The sequence below is a fragment of the Poecile atricapillus genome, chromosome 8 (assembly GCF_030490865.1).
Source record: "Poecile atricapillus isolate bPoeAtr1 chromosome 8, bPoeAtr1.hap1, whole genome shotgun sequence".
NCBI lineage: Eukaryota > Metazoa > Chordata > Aves > Passeriformes > Paridae > Poecile > Poecile atricapillus.
In genome coordinates, this window is record NC_081256.1 from 15,169,197 (window position 1) to 15,189,461 (window position 20,265).

Here is a 20,265-nt window from a genome sequence, read left to right on the forward strand (position 1 = left end):
AGAATCAAGTTAATAGTTATAAAGAGACAGTCTGTGAGACAGCTCCTTATAGTAAAACCCTTAAAGCATGCTTGTAGCTGTGATCTAAGCACAACACTGCATCATGAAGAGCATTTACTTTAGGCAGCCAGTTATGCGAGTACTCAGAGACAGAACAGTTGGATCACATAATGAAAGGCTTAGCACAACACAGAAGGAGGCAAATCAAGATTTCTTGGGCAACTAATTTAGTTATGAGAGCTTGAGTTTCATATCATTGTTCTTTTTATATTACCATAATATTAAGATCACTGTTTTAAACACAGGAAATGCAAGTCTAATTGTTCTTGGACTAAGTCAGACTTGGTCACATAGCCAGAGAGGATGCAACTCTGACCTTGGATGTCTGTTTTGTTTTAGCTACTGTCAACTGAATTTCTGAGTGGGTTAATGAGTGCTTCATATAATAAACACCGCACACAGGGATTTTTTATTTTTTTTTTTAATGCCCTGGGAATTCAGTCTGTTGTGGTAGTGTAAAAAGCAGAGAATGTTGTGCTATAAGCTCTGTCATTGTATGGACATTGCACACATAGGTATGCATGTTTGCATATAGAGCACTTAAATTTAGGGACCCTACAGGAAAAGAAAAATTATTCATGATAGAGCAGGAGGAAAGACACAGCTATTTACAGAGTATTGTGTATTTTTAAATCTAAAATAGTATTTTTTAAATCCTTGAACTTAAAAATGTTTAGAAAAACCTTGTAAACTTAGGGCCAAGTTAACACACAATTTTCATCTTGTGTTTTTGTACAGGCAGTTGGTAGGAACCTGATCCTAGGCTTTACAGTAGTGAGAATATTTAAAGCTTTCCCTGTGTTCTAGAGAATGGAAGTAATTGTTACTAAATATGCACAATAAAGAGTCGGATTTTTTTCTTTTTTTTCCACTGGGACAACTCTGAATCCTTTTTGATAGATAGCTTAATAGATAGCCAATATTAAAAACGTTTGTGTGGAATAATGCTGGATTTGTCATGGCATCTGTGAAAGCCTTTTGGAAGGTGATGATATTTTCCTGTGCATCCAAAGCATGCCCACAAGAAAATGCCTGGCTATTGGGCAGCATACATCTGATTTACTGAGTTTGATAGCTAACATAGTCCCATAGCTGTAAACATCATGATGTTTTAGGTGTTTCTGCATATCTGCAGATTTCCTAAAGCACAGCATTGATTTTCACGGCAGGTGGGTAAGTCCTGTGAAAATGAGTCTTCTGGTGATAAGAAAGAACTGAAAATGTAGAATGTATTTTTCCTAGTCATGGATAACATTGTGATTGTAAGATGCTGCAAAATAGCTGTGGTATAGATTTATTTAATAAATGGACTAATAATTATTTCTAAAATACTTCCATTACTACTTAGAGTCAAAAGAAGATAATTTGAAGAAATGTTAATCCACATTGATTTCATATAAAACTTGCTCACTTTTTAGAGGCCTTTGAATACTAGTTATGCTAGTATTCTACCTCATTTTTTAAGTGTCTCCATTTTGATTGAAATAGGTATGACTATCCTAGAGAGTAAGATATATCAACAAGAAGATTGCTTTTAATGTGTTGTTGGTATCTGCAGTTGTGACAAAACCAGCGAAGAACACATTAGTCCATAGATTTTGTTGTTTTATAAAATGGCGTATACCTCTTGCCAAAGACCAAGCTCTTTTGAGTCACTGAAGACTTAATTTTAAATATTAGAGTTCTTAAATAACTCATTGACTTTTCCTTTATTTAGAGGTCTAGATGAATCTACCTTCTGCTCTGCAATTCATAATGAACACAGCACAGGACTGACAAAGGGAATGCATGATTACAGGTAATATTGCAGTAGTATTTGAGGGAAGAATTGCTGGTTTCATTACCTGTGCACAGAGTCTTAAAAAGGCTGGAAGACAACTGAATGCGCAGTGTCTGAATTTTTTGAAAATGAGACCTTCATACAGGTTAAAATATCTGCTTGCTTATCAATCCATCTTCTGGCAATTTGTGTCTTTTTCTAAAATTAAAGCCTTTTCCCTCAGATCATTTTAAGGGCTTTTTCATGTCACTGTCATTTAACCAGCTCTGATCCCATCAGAGCTTGGTCTCTTGCTCCCTCTTTCATGATTTGCCTTTCTTTGTTCTAAGAATAAAGCTAAGATACAGGACCTTGAAAACTGTTGGTACTGCAGGGTAAGAGTTAATACTTATTTAAGCTTAAGTTAATGAGAATTACATATTGGCTTTCAGAATGACTTATTTAATAACATTGGACCCATACACAGTTTACAGCAAAATGTTGTTATGAATGAATCTTAAAAAAAAGGTACAGTTCAAATTGAAGTGTAAAATAATTATCTTTGTACTGGAACATCTCACTAGGTAAATTATCTGAAAAGCACTTTTTGAAACTATGATAAATAAGAAGAGAGTTACAGATTTAGGGACATGTTATACTTTATCAGATTAGTGGAATTACTTTGACATCAATAAGATTTCTAATAAAAATCTTTACCTTTTTTGTATTTTTCTTTTTTAATGCAGAAAAGCATTCTATGGAGTAAATGAAATTGCTGTGAAAGTGCCTTCCATTTTTAAGCTTCTGGTTAAGGAGGTAAAATCTTTTCTTCAACAAGTTAAAAGATATATCATTGAAAATTGTTTCAAGTGCAGTGACTATTGTTGCAAACCTTCCCCTACTGCCCAACATTGTAAAACAAAATCATATGGACAATTTTTTTGAGCTCTCCAGCTCTCCTTAGAGCTAAAGATCAAAGAGGCCTCAGCTATAAGCTCTTCATAGTTCACAGCCTGGTGTCTTAGTAAGGACATTAGAAAACATGTCAGAATTCTTTGGAAGGGTCAGCATCTTATTTATTTTTTGTATTTAGTTTAAAACATAAAATTACTTGTGCTCTCCATGAAGAGGCTAGAGATTATGTATTACAACATATGCAGCAAATGAAATGTGGTATTGTACATCTTTCTGTTAGATTTGTTCCATTTTCCTTGTATCAGGTGGATTTGAATAACTGGTTTGTTATCTTGTGCTATAATAATGCACAGTAGAGCTTTTGGACAAAGAAACTTTCCAACCTAATCTAATGGAGTAAGAACCTGAGGTATCAGAGCATTTATTAAGAATAAATAGAAACTAACATCCCAATTGGTTTAAGAATTATCACTTAAGGTGCATCAGCTATTCCCATTACCTTGTTTTGAGGTGTAAGGAAAAATGCTTGCAGTCTTCAAAGTCTGTATTTGTGTATTATTTGAGTGAGTACTGTGCCTTGGGGGGGCTGAGGAGGTAGTGAAAAAAAGGATAATTTTGGCAAACTGAACAAAAATTATGTACAAAAAACTGAAACTGTCTTCTCCATGGAGGAGGATAATTGCAGCTTTGTTCTGATGGAGAACCCATGTGACCTTTTGGTGTAACTTGAATGTTCTGTCACTCTTCTAGGTTCTCAACCCTTTTTACATTTTCCAGTTGTTCAGTGTGATATTGTGGATCACTGATGAGTATCACTACTATGCATTAGCAATTGTGATTATGTCTGTAATATCCATTGTTAGCTCACTCTACACCATTAGAAAGGTAAGTTCCAAGAAAATGGATGCATCCTTTTGGCTTTTTACTCATTGCCTTAATTTGTTGTGAAATTGCTTACAAATATTTAAGAATTTTTCAGAGTTGTACAGGTAGAATATTGTTATGCATTTTCCCTCTTTGAGCTGAAAGAATTTGGATTTTTAGTTTTCTTTGAGATTTTTGCAGACTTTCCATGCTGATGAATCAATAGGTTGGCCTCATATAACAGAAACACCACCTTGCTTAAATAAAACCCGGACACAAGTTTATGTACCAAGTTTTATTGACAGTAGTGATTCCATCTTGCATTGTTTCCTTGTTTGAAAAAGCCCTACAGAACTGAGCACCAGTGAAGCATATGGATTGTTAAACTGGTGGTTCAGTTTTCACTGTAGACTTAGCTGATGGAAATCAAAGTAGTAATTATCCTTAAATTGCAATCTCTGAATTCAAACCAGAGACAAAAGAAACCCTCAAACAACTTCTACCTTAATTCAAGTTCATGCAACTACTGCAGCTTTTACTTTTGTATGTTAATGACTGAATGATTTTATAAGATTTTTGCATGACAGTGTTCATTTGCTTCCAGAATGCTTTTAAAAATAGGAGCCTGTACAAGTTGATGCACTCAGACTTTATTTGCTAATGGGTTTCCTAAACTATGTTCAAGAGAATGTTTTGAGTAGTGTGAGTTAGTAGAGAATCTTGTTGCTTCTTCTATAGAATGTGCATTTAGAAGAAAAGCTGTGCTTTTGAATAATGAACTTTTCTCCCCTTTGCAGCAATATGTTATGTTACATGACATGGTAGCAGCTCACAGCATTGTAAGGGTTTCTGTCTGCAGAGGAAACCAAGGTAAATTTCATGGGTGGCCTGGAAGGTTGAATTTAAATTGCTCATGAAGTGTGAGTGTGAAGTAGATCTGCATCTGTTTGGTTTTTTTTTATCAGCTTGAACTGCTTGCATTTCTTAGTAAAATTGCATGGGAAAAGAAGTTCAAATTGGAATTTAGATAGTGTAATGGAATGAAATGTTTATTGTTTGTTTTCTAATATTCAGAAATAGAAGAAATCCTTTCCACCGACCTCGTGCCTGGAGATACCATGTTGATTCCATCCAATGGGACAATTATGCCCTGTGATGCAGTACTGCTCAGTGGTACTTGCATTGTAAATGAAAGTATGCTAACAGGTAAAGTAAATTTGATACACAGTGCTGCATGGCTGAAAGTACTAGTTTGTACCTGTGTACATGCTTACTTGCAATATATTTTAACAGCAGTGGATATGTTTATTTTGTTTGAAGTGTGTATGTTCTTACAGTTAGACATATTCTGAAGTACTTATATGCTTGTGTCCTGCTTACCTGCGATAGCTATGTGATACTGCTTGGAAACTGGAAACTCCAAAAATGAGTGATGGTTTCTTGTTAAAGATTTCTTCTTGATAGTTTGTCTTCCTCCCTCTTGACTTGGTGTTCTCAGTGCAGATGGAGTTCTGAAGCCTGCTTCTTCAGAAATTTTTTGCCCAAACTTTTTAGCTTTTTCCAAAAATGAAGGTAGTAGAGTGTTTTGTTCTGTACTGTATTTAAAACCACAAATTATTATCTCAACTTGTGACTGCATATGCTGAAACCAGGGATCTGATGTATTTAAAAGATAGGTTCAGTGACTAGGATGGGCTTTTTGTTAGTCCTAGGATAATCTGTCCAAATTGACAGCCTTTAGTAAATTGTAGTTCAGAGATTGTATGTTCTATCATGTTCAGTTTTTCTGAATATACTTGATCCTCTTGCGGCTGCTAGCAACTGATAAAAACTGATTGTAGCTCTAGCTTGAGTGCACTCGGTCACCAAAGATGAGAAGACGAGAATAGTTTCAGCTTCTAGTTTTTCTGAGTAAAGATGGGGATGATGCTTTTCAGCAAGAAAAGGAAACTTGTCCTATTTTTTTTAATGAACTGTATTTTACATCTGTGTGACTTGAAGTAAGGGGCACAAAAGCTCTATAAGGAATAGAGTTAAATAGCATTTGGTGAAGGAATCTTCTGAGCTGAGGCTAATAGGTGAGAGACTACCTAATAACATGCTGAAAGGAAATTACTTCTGTAAGTCTGCCTATATGCTGGTGAAGTGAGATTATATTATTCTGCTTGTAGTTGTGAATGAAAAAAAAATGTCTGTTCTTCTCTGATCTTGCTTAGAGACTTTCTTTCCTTTAAGGTGAAAGTGTTCCTGTCACAAAGATTAATCTGCCAAACCCTTCGGAGTATCCAAAAGCAGTGGGAGATGAGATCTACAGTCCTGAAGTGCACAAGCGGCACACACTGTTCTGTGGAACCAATGTCATTCAGACCCGGTTCTACACTGGAGAGTTGGTCAAAGCTCTGGTAGTGAGAACAGGTATTGATTGTTAAGTTTATCCCTTGTTAATGTACTACTTCTTTTTGTAGGTGTATGTCAACTATCTGATACTGCTAAGCTTGGGTAAAGAAATATACCCCAAATAGCTTGATAAAAGTCTTAAAACAATAATAAAGCCAGATGGTGGTCTGAAGATTAACAGCTGGCAAGCAAGGAAGTGAATCATTCTTCAGCATCAATTTAAAACTTACTCGAATACGTTTTCATGTCCTTCAGAGGTTTTTTTGTAGTGTCTTGGTTGAACTGCATGTGCCTCTTGGAAAAGATTTGGGTGGGTAGTGGGGAACAGCTGATTTTAGCAGAGTCATTCACAATGCCAAATATTTTTCTTTACCTATAGTTATTCTAAAGTATGCAACGTTTACTTAAAAAATGAGTTTGATCTATCTACAGAAATGCTAGTTCATATGTTAGAGAACTGGGTTGAATAATACAGATATTCTGTGAAAACCAATTGCACAAGCTAATGCAATTGTGGAATTCTGCTTTACAAAGATTATCTTAAGAAAATTACCACAAAATAAATGAATGTAAGCTATAATCCAAGGTACAATAAAATTAGATAGAAGAAATTGGACTGCTTTGACTAGACTGCTACTTAAAGCAAATTTTCCAACAAATAACTTCATCCTACTTAGCTGCTTCTTACTCTGTGTATTCTTTAAACCTTCTGTTAGTCTGTTTTAGCAGCAAAAGTTCTGATTTTCTGTTTTATTCTCTTTCTTGAGGCTTTTGTTAGTCTTTTCTTTCAGAGATATTTTCCTGCCCTATAACATATCTGCCCTTTAACAATATCCATCTCAACTTTTTTTGTTTCTCAAATAAATTTCATGTGCCCAACCAATGTGTATGTACAGCAAGGTGAGCCCAAACAGCAACATAAATGAACTGCTGAAGGCATGTTGCTTTCTGCTCTGCGAGAGGGATAATACTTTTTGTTTTGAAGTCTGATACTGTGGTCTGTAACTCTTACAAGGAGCTTTGCAATTGCTCCCAACACACTGAGTCTTACTGCCTTGACACTGGAAATTGTGTTTGTAAAAATGTTCTTTGCCCATGGCAGGTGTGAGTTAGCTCCTGTTTTAAACAGGATGAATTCAGCTCTTTGGGCTTTATTCAGGTTTTATGTAGGAACAAACATTTTCCTGCTGTGGCTATGTATAAAGAGAAGGAAAGTGATGCAGAATTCTTTGTTCTTCTCTCTGGTTCACAGGAACAGTTTTTAGGCAAGAGGCAATTTCCCTCTCCACAGAACAGGATAGATATCTCAGCACTTGCAGCTTCTTGCTCCTAAGATCTAAAAAAAGATTTAGGACAACAGAATTCACTATGGTTGTGTGCAAAGGCATGTAGTCCTAACCTTGTCATAAGCCAGGATGTAAGACTGATCTGCTGAGACTATACTCACAGTACTTTTCAAATTAAGCCTTTAACATGTTTGATGTTACAGCCGAAATACATGTAAAATGTTCTAATTTATTTCCTTCTAAAACTCAGTTGATGGATATCGTTGTGGCTCCTATTTGTAATTGAAAATAATTCAAAACTGGGTATTTTGCTTTAGAGAACAGAATTGTCCACTTAAGTTACCTTTATATCCAGTGTGATCTAAAGACACCCCATGAGGTTTTCATTTATTATTTTATCCTGATGTGCTCTATCCAGAGAGCACAGAACCTTCTGCAAAACCATTGAAAAAAAATAGAAAGTAGTTCTGATTTTTTTGTTGACCACTATGTTGAATTACAAAGCATTCATTGCTAAATACTCAAGTACATACAGACATGATGAACTTCTCTGAACAGGCCCATGGTTCATATTCTGCAGTAGCAAATGCAAAGCCTGGAGGCTTCATGGCTTTTCATCTTGTGATGATCTCATCCACTTTAAGAGTGATGCCATCTCTGTTTTGGTAGAATTTTATATGCCAAATGTCAGGGTGGAGGGATCAGCCTTTGCTGTGGTGCCTTGCAGACTAAGAAGCTGTCAGGGAGCTGTCACTAATACCAGAAGACCTGTCATTGATGTTGAGGTTGTAGTAATAGACTTTGAAGTCTAAGGAGATCTAAAATGTTCTGGGCACACAAAGTTGGGCATTAATGTTGGCCTCTTTAAACGTCAAGGCAAAAGTTCAAGGAGGACCTTGGGATATCTGTTGGTTGTTAAGCTGTAAGACCTTTAGAAGGGTAGTCTCCTAGTTTAGTTGTCAAAATGCTATCAGGAGGTACCTTTCTCCAGAAGATGACTCCCTGCACTGCAGTTTTTTCTGAATCTTTCATTCTGGTTCTCAAGGGACCTTATGGAGACTCGCCATTTAAGTATTTGATGTTGGACTCTGAATATCTTAATTTTCTTTTTTCCAAGGACTGGCTTAATTAGACAATAAATATAGCCTCTAGCACTGTGAGGAACAAAATGCAGTACAAGAAACTCTGCCAGGCCAAACCATGTGAGGTTTTGCTGCTGCTGCAGAGGAGGGGTTTGTTTGCATCAGCAGCATGTCCTTGCCATAGGAGAGAAACCTTTAGTATGATGTGCACATATATTTTTAAAGCACTTTAATTACAGTATTTCAAAACATCTGCTATGGATATTGAGAAACAGTTGTAATGAAATTAGTAGCTTAAGGGTTTTATTGAGGTTTTTAATATATTTGAATAGCTTTGCTTTTGTTTGTATTTTTAATAACTTACTCCTTTTTTATTTCTAGGCTTTAGTACTGCTAAAGGACAGCTTGTTCGTTCCATACTGTATCCAAAGCCAACTGATTTTAAGCTCTACAGAGATGCCTATTTGTTTCTTCTGTCTCTGGTGGTGGTGGCAGGCATTGGGTTTCTTTATACAATTGTCAATAGCATCTTAAATGAGGTATGTTTTAATTTCTGGTCCAGAACTGCCTTATTTTAGAAAAGGGTGACCATGACTTCCGTCACACTTCACATGATGGGAAACAGTTTGATTTAAAGTGAATATTTTTTTGCTCCATTTTATATCAATGAAATGGTTATTGAGAATAAGTTTCAGCACAGAAGCAGAATTTGAATATCTTACAGAGAAATTTGAGTTTACCTTGGTTTCTCTTATCCCAATTACTTACAAGATTACTATGTGACTTACAGTTGGAAGAAATATGATACAGCACATCTAAACCATGCTGCAGGCAAAAATATCCTTATCAAGGAATAACCTGATAACTGTTAAGCTTTTTGGTTTGTTTTCTTCTTTCTCTCAAAAAAATTTGCATTATTCAGCTAATGTTTTAAAGTAATATATTTCCACGGGGAAAAGTGGCAATTTGAAGTTATGGGTTGTGGATAATTTAGGACTGGATTATTGTGGTTGCTGATGGTGGGTGAAGATTGTGCTAAATTTCTGGGCAATCCAGAACATACTGTACTGAGGTTTTGCTCATGGTAACACAGTGTGTGGGTTTTGCTCTTGGTAACAGATCAGTGGGATAGTGAATCTGTGAGCAGTGAGTTCTTGTTCATTAACTCTGACCTCTGTTGCAGGTTCCAGCTCGTACCATCATCATTGAGTCTCTTGACATTATCACTATCACAGTGCCTCCAGCACTCCCTGCTGCTATGACTGCTGGCATCGTTTATGCACAAAGAAGGTTGAAAAAAATTGGCATCTTCTGCATCAGCCCACAAAGGATAAATATTTGTGGCCAGCTGAATCTTGTTTGTTTTGATAAGGTTAGGTGAATTTTGAAACTGTGCTTGAGGGGCCTTGTCTTAGAAAAGGGAGTTTGTATAGATGAAAAGGGAAAACTCATTATCTTTCATATAAGTTAGATAATTTGTAATCCGTTATCTTCCAGGTATTCAGTATTTATCATCTGTTAACTCTCTTGATTTAATCTTCTCTAAAACGTTGTTGTAATTAGCTGCTTTCTTATCTCAAGACTCTCAAGTCCCAGCTTACTACTGGCACCTCAGAAATGTGAGAGTTGAGGGTTACTAAGAACTTTAGCACTTTATTTAGCACAGACATTGTCCCCTGTCCCTGAATATTCAGACGATGTGCTATCATCTTTGGATTTTAAGGGTCTGTTTCATTTGTTCTGTCTCCAGAGAGCAGCATGACTGCTTTGAGTGTTTTTGAAAGTTATTTAATAGATTTGGAACTTAATTAGTAGCAAGAAGCAAGGGAGATACTGTATTTTCTGTCCTAAAGTCTTGATTTGTATGTGAAAACAAAAGAAAATATGTCATTCAAGTGTGATTTGCTTAAATAGTTTATTTTTGCTTTGCTAGAAGATAATTTGTTTTTGAAGACTTTCTCTTCATGCCATGACCCTTGGTGTCTTTTGCAGACTGGCACACTTACTGAGGATGGCTTGGATCTTTGGGGAATTCAGCGGGTGGAAAATGCTCGGTAAGGATGAGCTCAGAGCTGATAGCAAATGTGACACTCAGTTGTACTGTAACAGCTTCAGCAGAATAGAACAGAACAGAAAATTCAGTGTGAGCTCATATATGTTTATTATTGCTGTAATGCACTGTAGGAATGCCACTTAAACTGTGGCTTAGGTGTAGTGGAAGTTAAAACTCCACAGTGAAGATGAGGTAGAATTTTTTTTATTAGAGTCTGAGACCTCATCAGGGTCATACTGCAAAACTGTTGCAGATATTGTTGCATGTTTCTTTAATCCTGTCCCCCTAAGCAATGACTTTTTGGGCTGCAAAAATGAATTAGCTTAATTAGTTAAGTACTAAGTGATAAGAAGACTTTGCATGAGAGATCAAACTAGACAGGGAAGGAATGACTACTGAGTGTTTGAAGGAGGAAAAGTTGTGATAGTTTCTGAAAATTCCAGCCCAGAGTCTTAATTTGTTTTCTGTGACGTGTGAAAATACAAGTGAAGGGACTTGTGCAGTCAATTTTCTTCTGTTAATCTAAACAAACCTTTTGAAGTGGCTCATAATAAATAATTATAGTGCTAAGTATATTATTACTTCATTGTTTCAGTTTCCTTTTGCCGGAAGAGAGGGCTTGCAGTGAGAGCTTGCTGAAGTCAGAGTTTGTTGCTTGCATGGCAACTTGTCATTCCCTTACAAAAATTGAAGGGGTGCTTTCTGGGGATCCACTTGATTTGAAGATGTTTGAAGCAATAGGATGGGTAAGTGTCGTTTTTTTCCCTGAATACTGCATTATGAGCAAGTCAAAGTTAATGTATAAATTAGTTGATTTTTTTTTAAATACAGATTTTAGAAGAAGCAACTGAAGAGGAAACAGCCCTTCATAATCGAATCATGCCAACAGTGGTTCGACCTTCAAAACAACTTTCCCCAGAATCCAAGCAGTCAGCAGATCAAGAAATGGTATAAATACTCAAAACAATTGATTTGAGCTAAAGAAACACATTTTACTGTATGCTGAAGTTCTGGCTGATAAAATTGAAATGGGATCAGAACTGTGAGGGTTTTGATGGTAAACACAACAAATATGTTTAAATCATTGTTGAATGTAGTGGTTTAGTATATGTTACTTTCAAGGTGAGCAAACTGAGAGTCAGCATTGTTACCTTTACAAACTGCTTATAAAGTACAGTAAAGCTTTTTGAGCTTATGCCTTTTAATATTGGTATTGTTACCAAATTCTTACTGTTTTAATTAAGTGCTTAGGTGTGCTCACCTTGCAGTTTCAGTTAAAACAATCATTTGTTAATGTCACTGTGTCGTGTGGAGTTCTTGCTACTCTTGTACCTTAGAGATAATATTAAGTGCTGAGTTAGAAAACAAAATGTATTTAGCAGATTTAAAAGTTTCTTTTAGCTGTATTTTGAAGTATTTTTAAATATTTCACAAAAGGAAATTTTAAGCACATGATTGTGTATCCAGATTATTACAGGGTGGGGTAGTGGGAGAGTATTACAATGAGTTGTATTTTGTAGTAGATAGAAATACCTTTCTTTTGTTCAGAGCTCAGTGTATGTGCACAGCAGTTGTTACTGTGCAGTAGTTGGCATCTAAACATTCTTGAAAATTACTAAATTATTTTTTGGGGGATATACTTAATAATTGTGGCCTCATTCTGAAACACCATAGTACTTTAGTCGTTTACAAAGGCTAAACAGACAGTTTGGACTGTGAAAGGTCTTGGAAATTGTAATCAAGAAATCAAGCTCTACAATTCTACTGTGTAAAAGATACTAAACAGATGTGGTATATTTATATTCAACTTTCATGAAATCCATTGAAAATACAATATGATACCAAGAATGCTGTGCAGATTCATTTACTTATTTGTGTTGAAATAGTTTGCAGCTGAAGAAACACTTAAAATTGATATTCAGAGTGACTGTATTTTTTTTTTGTTTTCAGGAATTGTTTGAGCTGTCGGTAAGTACGCTTTTTCATTCGGCACATACCCATTTTTCTTAAGCTGTATGTGGATGTAACCCTTTTCTTCCTTCCTTCCTGTGTGACACAGACTGGGTATGAAATTGGAATTGTGCGCCAGTTTCCATTTTCCTCAGTGTTGCAGCGCATGTGTGTAATAGCCAGGGTTCTAGGGGAAAAGAGAATGGATGCTTACATGAAAGGTGCCCCAGAAGTGATTGCCAGCTTGTGTAAGCAGGAAACAGGTAAAGGAGCAAATTATTTTTATTTCTTCTATAGCTCAGCTGAAATATGAATATTTAAATAACTCAAAACTTGATCTTTTTAAAGTTCCTGTTGACTTTGAGCGTGTCCTGGAAGAATACACCAAGCAGGGCTTCCGAGTTATTGCTCTTGCTCACAGAAAACTGGAGTCTAAGCTTACATGGCACAAAGTCCAGACTATTAGCAGGTAAGAGTGACTTCACGTTTTTAATAAGTAACAGACTTTAAAAGCTGCATGCTTTGAATTAATATGTAATGTGTATTTTTGTTTAAATCAATTACTACTCTTCTTTAGCTTTTTTCTGTCTTTACATACATAGTCCTGTGCATCCTTTAGTTGTGCTCTAGACATACAAGATAAGGAAGTTTTTTTCTGCAATGAAGTGAATTCAGAGGATGAGCTTTAAGCTGGAAATGAACTGGAATATTATTTTCATGATGTCTAATTTACACTATTGTGGCAGAAAACCTCATTTGATTTCCCTACTTACACATTACTTACATCATCTGTGTTTATTAAGGATAATGGCAAGTAGTGGAAATCCTCTTATGCATGTTTGATGCTGTTTCTTTGTCTCCTAAAGGCAGCATGTCCATTTTCTCATTGCACTGGTTTGGAAGTTGAAAAGGTTTCTTGCCTCAAAGAGTAGTACCTCTTGGGAATTGTTTTCCAGCTGAGCCTAGTTTTGTGGATAATGTCATCTTTTCCACAGTGCTTGAATGTGTAGCACAGCTATGAAAATGCCAGCTTTGACTGTGTTCTTTTGTATCAGACCTGTGTACAAGGTGAACATTTGGCAAAGCAGAGAAGTGAGTTTTCTGGTTTCAGGCATGAAAATCTACAATAGCAGTAGAATACCCAAGACCTGTAAATACACTGACTTTTTTATGTAAACCAAAGTGAATTCATTTCTCTGCCTAATTAGCTAGTGCCTATTAATTTTACATGGCTTTGTAACAATGTGCTAGCTTTTATGTTAACATTCAGCTAATTTGGAAAATAGAAATGTGCACTCTAAACATATCTTAATATTTGGCCTGCAAATGCAGTTTGTTTCAGAGCACGTTTTCTAGCTATAACCTATTTGAGACTGTGATTTCCTTTAGAAAGCATTCTCATGGAAGAAACTGAAAATTGTACTTGAGAGAAAACAACATTTTCTCACACTGGTTTTCAATTAAAACAAGGGAAATAAATGTAAATTATTGTGATGATATCTTTCACATCACTTTTTATAAAGCAGATTACTTTGTGGTTAAAAATACGCATTCATCTTTGATAAACAGAAAATCAGGCTTTTTAAAGCTACATCTAATAATTGTAATTCTTGTAATCTTTCTTGTCTCTTTTTCATCAGAGATGCTATTGAAAGCAACATGGACTTTATGGGGTTAATTATAATGCAAAACAAGTTAAAGCAAGAAACCCCTGCTGTACTTGAAGATTTGCATAAAGCCAACATTCGCACTGTCATGGTCACAGGTTAGCATGTAAACATTCATACTCAAAGGTCCATCTCTTTTTGGTCTTGTTTTGATTATGTGTATGAAGTCAAATTTTAGTGTCAGTGGGTTTACACTGTGTTTATAGCAACGGGGAAGTTTGGAAACTTATGAAAGTATTCAGACACCAATTTTTTTCTTTTTGGGTGCAAGTTGCTTTAGTAAGTCAAGAAACCAGAAAAGGCTTTGATTCCCCTTTGTAGTTTCTTCTCCCTACCTCCAAGTATAAGGTACTTGATACTGAATTGGAGGATGAAAAGCCGTAGAAGTCTTACAAAACGGGCCAAGTGGAAGTCCTAGTCTAATTTTATGACTGAACTTGCTTTGAGCAGGAGGTTGGACTGGATGTCCTGTGGGTCCCTACCATTTTGATTTATACTATGCAAAGTCACTTTGTATTGGATTTTTTCTGGGAGAATGACTTAGGTCCTTGTAAGCATGCTAGGTGTCTGTGCTCAATGTTTTTTCATACAATATGTATTTGCTTTTTAAACAACAGGTGTGGTGATTTTGGAATGTTCTGCTAGCCTAACAGTACAGCTCTATGTTTGCATGTTCTGTGACTGTGTAAAAAGGAGTATTTTAAATGGCTGCCTGTTTTCTGCCTGATTTTCCATATACACTAAGATTTGGTCAATAAGAGATCTTTCTAGCTCCAAGCAACAATTTCCAGGGGAGGGGCTTTACCAGTAGGCTTTGAATGTTGTTTGTCAGCTTGGTTTGCTCTGATGTTGGCACTGGTATGTGGGGCAGTCCTCTATACAGGTTTTGTTAGCTTTTCTCTTACAGAGAATATCAGTGTACAATCTTGATTCTTTTCTGACTGAAACCCTTTTAAATGCAATTGTTTAACAGGGGATAACATGTTAACTGCTATCTCTGTGGCCAGAGACTGTGGAATGATTCTACCTCAGGATAAGGTCATTATTGCTGAAGCACTACCTCCAAAGGATGGGCAGGCTGCCAGAATCAACTGGCATTATGCAGATACCCTTGCAAAATGCACTAGTTCATCACCAGCCATAAACTCAGAGGTAATACAACTGTATTATGCCCTTAGAGTGTAAGCAGTTAGTTCTACTGTTCTTTTTATGTTATTCCATTAAATAGTAAATCTGTCATTAAGTGTCAGTTCAGAATTGATGTACTGGTTATCTTTCAGATCTTCAAATACCAAAGACTAGTAAAGCAGCTGGGGGAGGTAGTTTTTCAACTGTGATATGACATTTGACATTTCACTTGACAGGGTTTTTTTCCAAACATTTCAGTCTGTTAAAAGTTCTCTAGCTGCTTGTAGCTGAGACCTTAGACTACATTTTCTTAGTAATATGTAAGTATTTTTATTGTATGAGGTTTTTCTTTTCAAGTGACATTCTTGTAAACCTAGTTTCGTGTGGGATCTCTGGGAATACCCCTCTGAGTATTAGCTTGAAATTACAAGGTATCTGTGTAAATGCATTACAGCTAGAGTATTAAACTACTTTTGATAGGATATTCCAGTTAAATTGGTCCATGAAAGCCTTGAGGATCTCCAGATGACAAAATACCATTTTGCAATGAATGGGAAGTCATTTGCAGTGATTTTGGAGCATTTTCAGGACCTGGTACCCAAGGTGAGCATTTTACTTGAGCATGGGCACTTTCAATGCTGAACAGACTTTGCCTTATGAGCATTAAGAACTCTTCTTTCTGTCTTGCAGCTCGTGCTACACGGCACTGTGTTTGCTCGCATGGCACCCGATCAGAAAACTCAGTTGGTGGAAGCTTTACAAAATGTAGAGTAAGTATTTACTTAAGCATGGAAAGCAAGAGGGTTGAATGTGTTTGGTGTGGTAGGAGACAAAAATTATGCATGCTGCTAGCTGTTTTGCCTAAAGAAAAATGCTGGGCTGATAGAACTCCATGTGCTGATAGATCAGCCTGTTAGCTGATCTAATGGAATGAGAGTAGTACCATCTGCTGGCTAGTTGGGAAAGTTTCAGACTTTTCATGAAGTTTTAAATGAGGAATATATGCATAAACTGACTAACATATTTTATAAATGCAGTTGTTTGCTTTATGAAACAGACCCATCAAATGTCTTCTGTGTATTCCAGAAGTATTATCAGGATGACTTCTGTTCACATTGGTCAATATGTGACTGTTTGGGCCAGGTCTTGCAGCTCTACAAAATAGGACAAAAGTGTCATTGCCTAGAGCAAAGATTCTTTATACTACCTTGAGATGACAGAGAACTAATAAGCCATTATTGGTTTAATTGACCTGTTATTGTCATGTTACTTTTCTGTCTACTTCCTCATATGTATATCAGCAACTGTAATCGATTTCAGCATTGATGATCACCTATTGTTATGCAAACCCTGAATAACTCTAAGTAATATAGAAGTAATTAATGAAATAAGCTAAATGGACCATGGATGGAAAATGGTCCAGAATGCTAATGTCTGTTTGGCTTTTGTAGTTACTATGTGGGCATGTGTGGAGATGGAGCAAATGACTGTGGGGTAAGTATATTTTTATTTTCCATACAGAACCATTCAGTTAAATTGTACAGCTGAAGGGAAGTTCTAAAATGGTCTCTGTTTCAATGTTACCTGGCAGGCACTAAAGAGGGCACATGGTGGTATATCTCTGTCTGAACTTGAGGCTTCTGTGGCATCACCATTCACTTCCAGGACACCCAGTATTTCCTGCGTGCCAAAACTGATCAGGTAATGCCACTGACTGTGGACTTAAATGTGTCTGTGTAACTCATTTTGCATGCTCTATTTTAGTATATATTTGATGCTGTAGGAAACCAGTGTGAATTACAGAACAATGTACATTTTTGTGGTTCTGTTTCTTTACTGAATGTACTCTGAGCAAAACCTTGCCATAGCAATGATTTATTATTTTGTTGTAAAATCCTTTGTCCATGTAAAGTTAATTTTTCAAAGCATGACCAAATTTCTGCACAAGTCTTTTATATTGTCTTAGTGAATTTGCTAGTTTCCATAAAGGCCGTGTGTAACTGCAAGCAATAAAAATCTTCAGATAATTGCTCAGCATCACACAAAGTAGAAGACAACTTTTCTAAATAGGGTTTGATCAATTTTTTGACTCTAGAATTGGAATTTAAGTAATGATTTTGGATAAAGGTCAGGCAAAGAAGAACCTAGGGGTCTGTGGGGAGCTAATGAAGTAAAGCATTATCAGAAACATTTCTGAAATCAGCAGCTCTGTGGCTGACTGTGTGTTTGTTCAATCCATGCAGTAAACTAATGTTCCACAGATGCTTGTGTAAAAATCTTGCATTTTAAAGCCTCTATTGGAAAACCACATGAAGTCCAAAGAGGAGTGAAGTTAGGTGGTGGCTGAGTTCAAGACATGCCCACAACTTTGATGTTGGGGGAAGTGTACCATTCTGACTCCTGTTTCTCTCCATGTCTCTAGCTTAATGTCCCTCAAAGAATTTGCTTGTGTGTTTAATTGCAGCTAACATTTTGGTAGGCAGAACTTAACTGCTTGCACAGAAAGCTTTGTAGTTACATGATTGCATCTGTTTTGACAGGGAAGGCCGTGCTGCTTTAATAACTTCCTTCTGTGTGTTTAAATTCATGGCATTATACAGCATCATCCAGTACATCACTGTTACCTTGCTGTATTCTGTAAGTATTCTGTAAATACCTATGCAGTGTCAGCATAATTCAGAGATTTGAAAGTTGATAGATATTTAATACAAATTATTGCAAGTCCCTTTGGGTACAACACATGCATTCAAAATACATTTAGACTAAAAGTATTATTAGAATTTTGGGGTGGTTTTTTCACATTAAATATATAAAATATATGGTAGTATCTGTTTAGAAAAGGCAATAACCAATGGCTGTGAAAAGAAGGTCTCTACACCGGGAAGACTAAATAACCATAAATAGCAAATGAAGCAAAAATACAGGTTTCAATTACTTAAAAACGTTCAGCATTTTGAAATAGCCTAACTTCTTTTAAAGGGGAATTAATTCTTTTTATGTTAGAATTGAAAGAAACTGGAAGTATTGTTTTGGGGGGGGGGTGGGAAGCAAAGTGGAATATTTCCTGTTTATATGATTGGTTTCACAATAGTGGCATGTGATAGAAAACCTGTATTTTAATTTGTATTCTGAGCAAGTTGAAGGTGCAGAGTATTAGAGGACCTTTGAGGTGGAAATTTCAATAGCTGTATGAGTGCATAGTAAGGCTATGGTGTTTAAAGAACTGCAGGCCTATGATGTTACTGCATTGGTATGTAAGATTCAATAATATAATTTTGATTACAAACAAATTCCAATTACAAATAGCTTGTCCATTTTGGAAAGGAAATGATTTCATACTGTGATATTTCAGGAATTGTTCTGTGAATTACAGAGTATTCAGTACTCCTGCAGGTAAAGGAGGCCAGTTTGACAGGACACTGTTGCTTATAGAGTGAAATTCAAAGAATTAATGATGTAAGAGTGTCAGTATAAATTTTTTGTGGTGTGAAGAAATTACCAATGTTTCATTTGTGGTTTTGCTCCAGATCCTGAGCAATTTGGGAGATTTCCAGTTTCTCTTCATTGATTTGGCAATCATTTTGGTGGTTGTCTTCACTAGTAAGTACTGTACTGAATTACACCAATGTGGCTTCTGTGAACCACGTTTCACATGGTCAGATTTTCTTTAATATCTAATTACATGTGGTTTTGAGAAAACACTGTGACATACAGTGAAGATGTTATAACTATTACATCTGTGCATAAGAAACCCAAACGACCACTGTGTACTGAATTGGATTCACCTGAAGTTTGTGAAATGTCCTCATACAAGAAGCATGTTGTGGGCACAGTCTTGGGGAACTAAGTCTTCACAGCTCTGGAAGCTGGTTTTGGAATCAAAACAGGAGTTATTGCAATATCCTCTTGCTCAAATGTTTTGATTCTTCACATTCTTACTTTGAACAGAAGTCCACAAAAAGTTACACTCCAAGGATTGCCTAGTGAAATGTTCAATTCCACATAGGAGCCTAGCATTCAATTCACTGGCTATCAGTAGAATTCAATTTTCAAATTTAATAAAAATGCGTTAATTGAAGTAATGACAGTCCAAAAGAGAGCAGGCAGGCTGTATGTCCTTGTGCCAAAGGGAATTTGGCCAGACACTACTAATTCCTTAAGTCTCATGGCTGCTGCTGTCCCCTGCAATGCTCTGCTGCTGGGGAACCAGCCTGTAGAAGGCACTGTGGCATTGTTCTCGGGCTCTGGTCTTTCCAAGGTGGTTTCACATTTGCAGTTCTGGACTAAATTTTAAGGTGATGTCATGAGCAAGCCATTCTAATCCCACAGAATGTGAACAGGATAACTCTTGAAAACCATAATGATGCAATGTATAATTTGTTTTTTGTTCTCTTTGCAGTGAGTCTCAACCCGGCTTGGACAGAGCTTGTTGCACGAAGGCCTCCATCAGGTCTTATCTCAGGTCCACTTCTGTGTTCCGTATTGTCTCAGATCATCATCTGCCTTGCTTTCCAAACCTTGGGGTTCTTTTGGGTCAAACAGCAGTCCTGGTATGAGCCTTGGACAGCAGACTCTGAGTAAGTGTTTCAATGTCTCTGTGCAGGATACAGTAGTAATTAGAAGCTATAGGCAATAATTGCTCTCTTCTTTCTTGACCCCCTCCTTTGGGGACTTTGAAAATAAAGTTCTGTATGGCAGCTTGTTGTCTGTTGATTTTTGTGAAAAGCATACTAATGTATGGGAGCTACCCAGTGGTTGAAAAGTAATATTGGGTCAGAGTCAGATGGCTTGGTCTAATGACTCTTCAACTTTGGGACAGTTGAGGTAGAAATTTGAAATTTATGGTTAATATCTATTTTATGTCTTTCATATTATAAAACTTTGCTTTCCTGTTAAGAGTTACAGTAAATCAAATTCATGTTTTTGAATAGGAAGAGGTATTTTAATTTTATTTTTTAGATTGCACTATCCTTACCTATCTCTGAAGTCTGTCTGCAGTGATAGTCTTTAAACAGTTTATGTAGAAAATTTACAAACTGGCAGCATAGAAGAACTCTAATCTCTGAATTCACAAAAATTGCTACCTCTCTGCCACAGTTTTGAG

At 36.3% G+C, this 20,265-nt stretch overlaps 1 protein-coding gene across 9 annotated transcripts in view; it reads left to right on the forward strand.

The window, feature by feature from the left end:
- The window catches only part of ATP13A3 (ATPase 13A3), a 56,361-nt gene that overhangs the window by 25,218 nt on the left and 10,878 nt on the right, over positions 1–20,265 (forward strand). For all 9 annotated transcript variants that reach the window (XM_058843965.1, XM_058843970.1, XM_058843963.1 and 6 more), the window contains 23 exons: positions 1,778–1,858; positions 2,566–2,635; positions 3,485–3,619; positions 4,396–4,468; positions 4,673–4,804; positions 5,834–6,013; positions 8,745–8,902; positions 9,547–9,735; positions 10,356–10,417; positions 11,012–11,162; positions 11,248–11,364; positions 12,367–12,384; positions 12,476–12,629; positions 12,715–12,835; positions 14,007–14,131; positions 15,007–15,185; positions 15,642–15,764; positions 15,852–15,931; positions 16,613–16,655; positions 16,753–16,862; positions 17,702–17,798; positions 18,689–18,761; positions 19,561–19,738. In XM_058843965.1, coding sequence (XP_058699948.1) covers positions 1,778–1,858; positions 2,566–2,635; positions 3,485–3,619; positions 4,396–4,468; positions 4,673–4,804; positions 5,834–6,013; positions 8,745–8,902; positions 9,547–9,735; positions 10,356–10,417; positions 11,012–11,162; positions 11,248–11,364; positions 12,367–12,384; positions 12,476–12,629; positions 12,715–12,835; positions 14,007–14,131; positions 15,007–15,185; positions 15,642–15,764; positions 15,852–15,931; positions 16,613–16,655; positions 16,753–16,862; positions 17,702–17,798; positions 18,689–18,761; positions 19,561–19,738 — 2,649 coding nt within the window. The remainder of the gene's footprint in view (positions 1–1,777; positions 1,859–2,565; positions 2,636–3,484; positions 3,620–4,395; positions 4,469–4,672; positions 4,805–5,833; positions 6,014–8,744; positions 8,903–9,546; positions 9,736–10,355; positions 10,418–11,011; positions 11,163–11,247; positions 11,365–12,366; positions 12,385–12,475; positions 12,630–12,714; positions 12,836–14,006; positions 14,132–15,006; positions 15,186–15,641; positions 15,765–15,851; positions 15,932–16,612; positions 16,656–16,752; positions 16,863–17,701; positions 17,799–18,688; positions 18,762–19,560; positions 19,739–20,265) is intronic.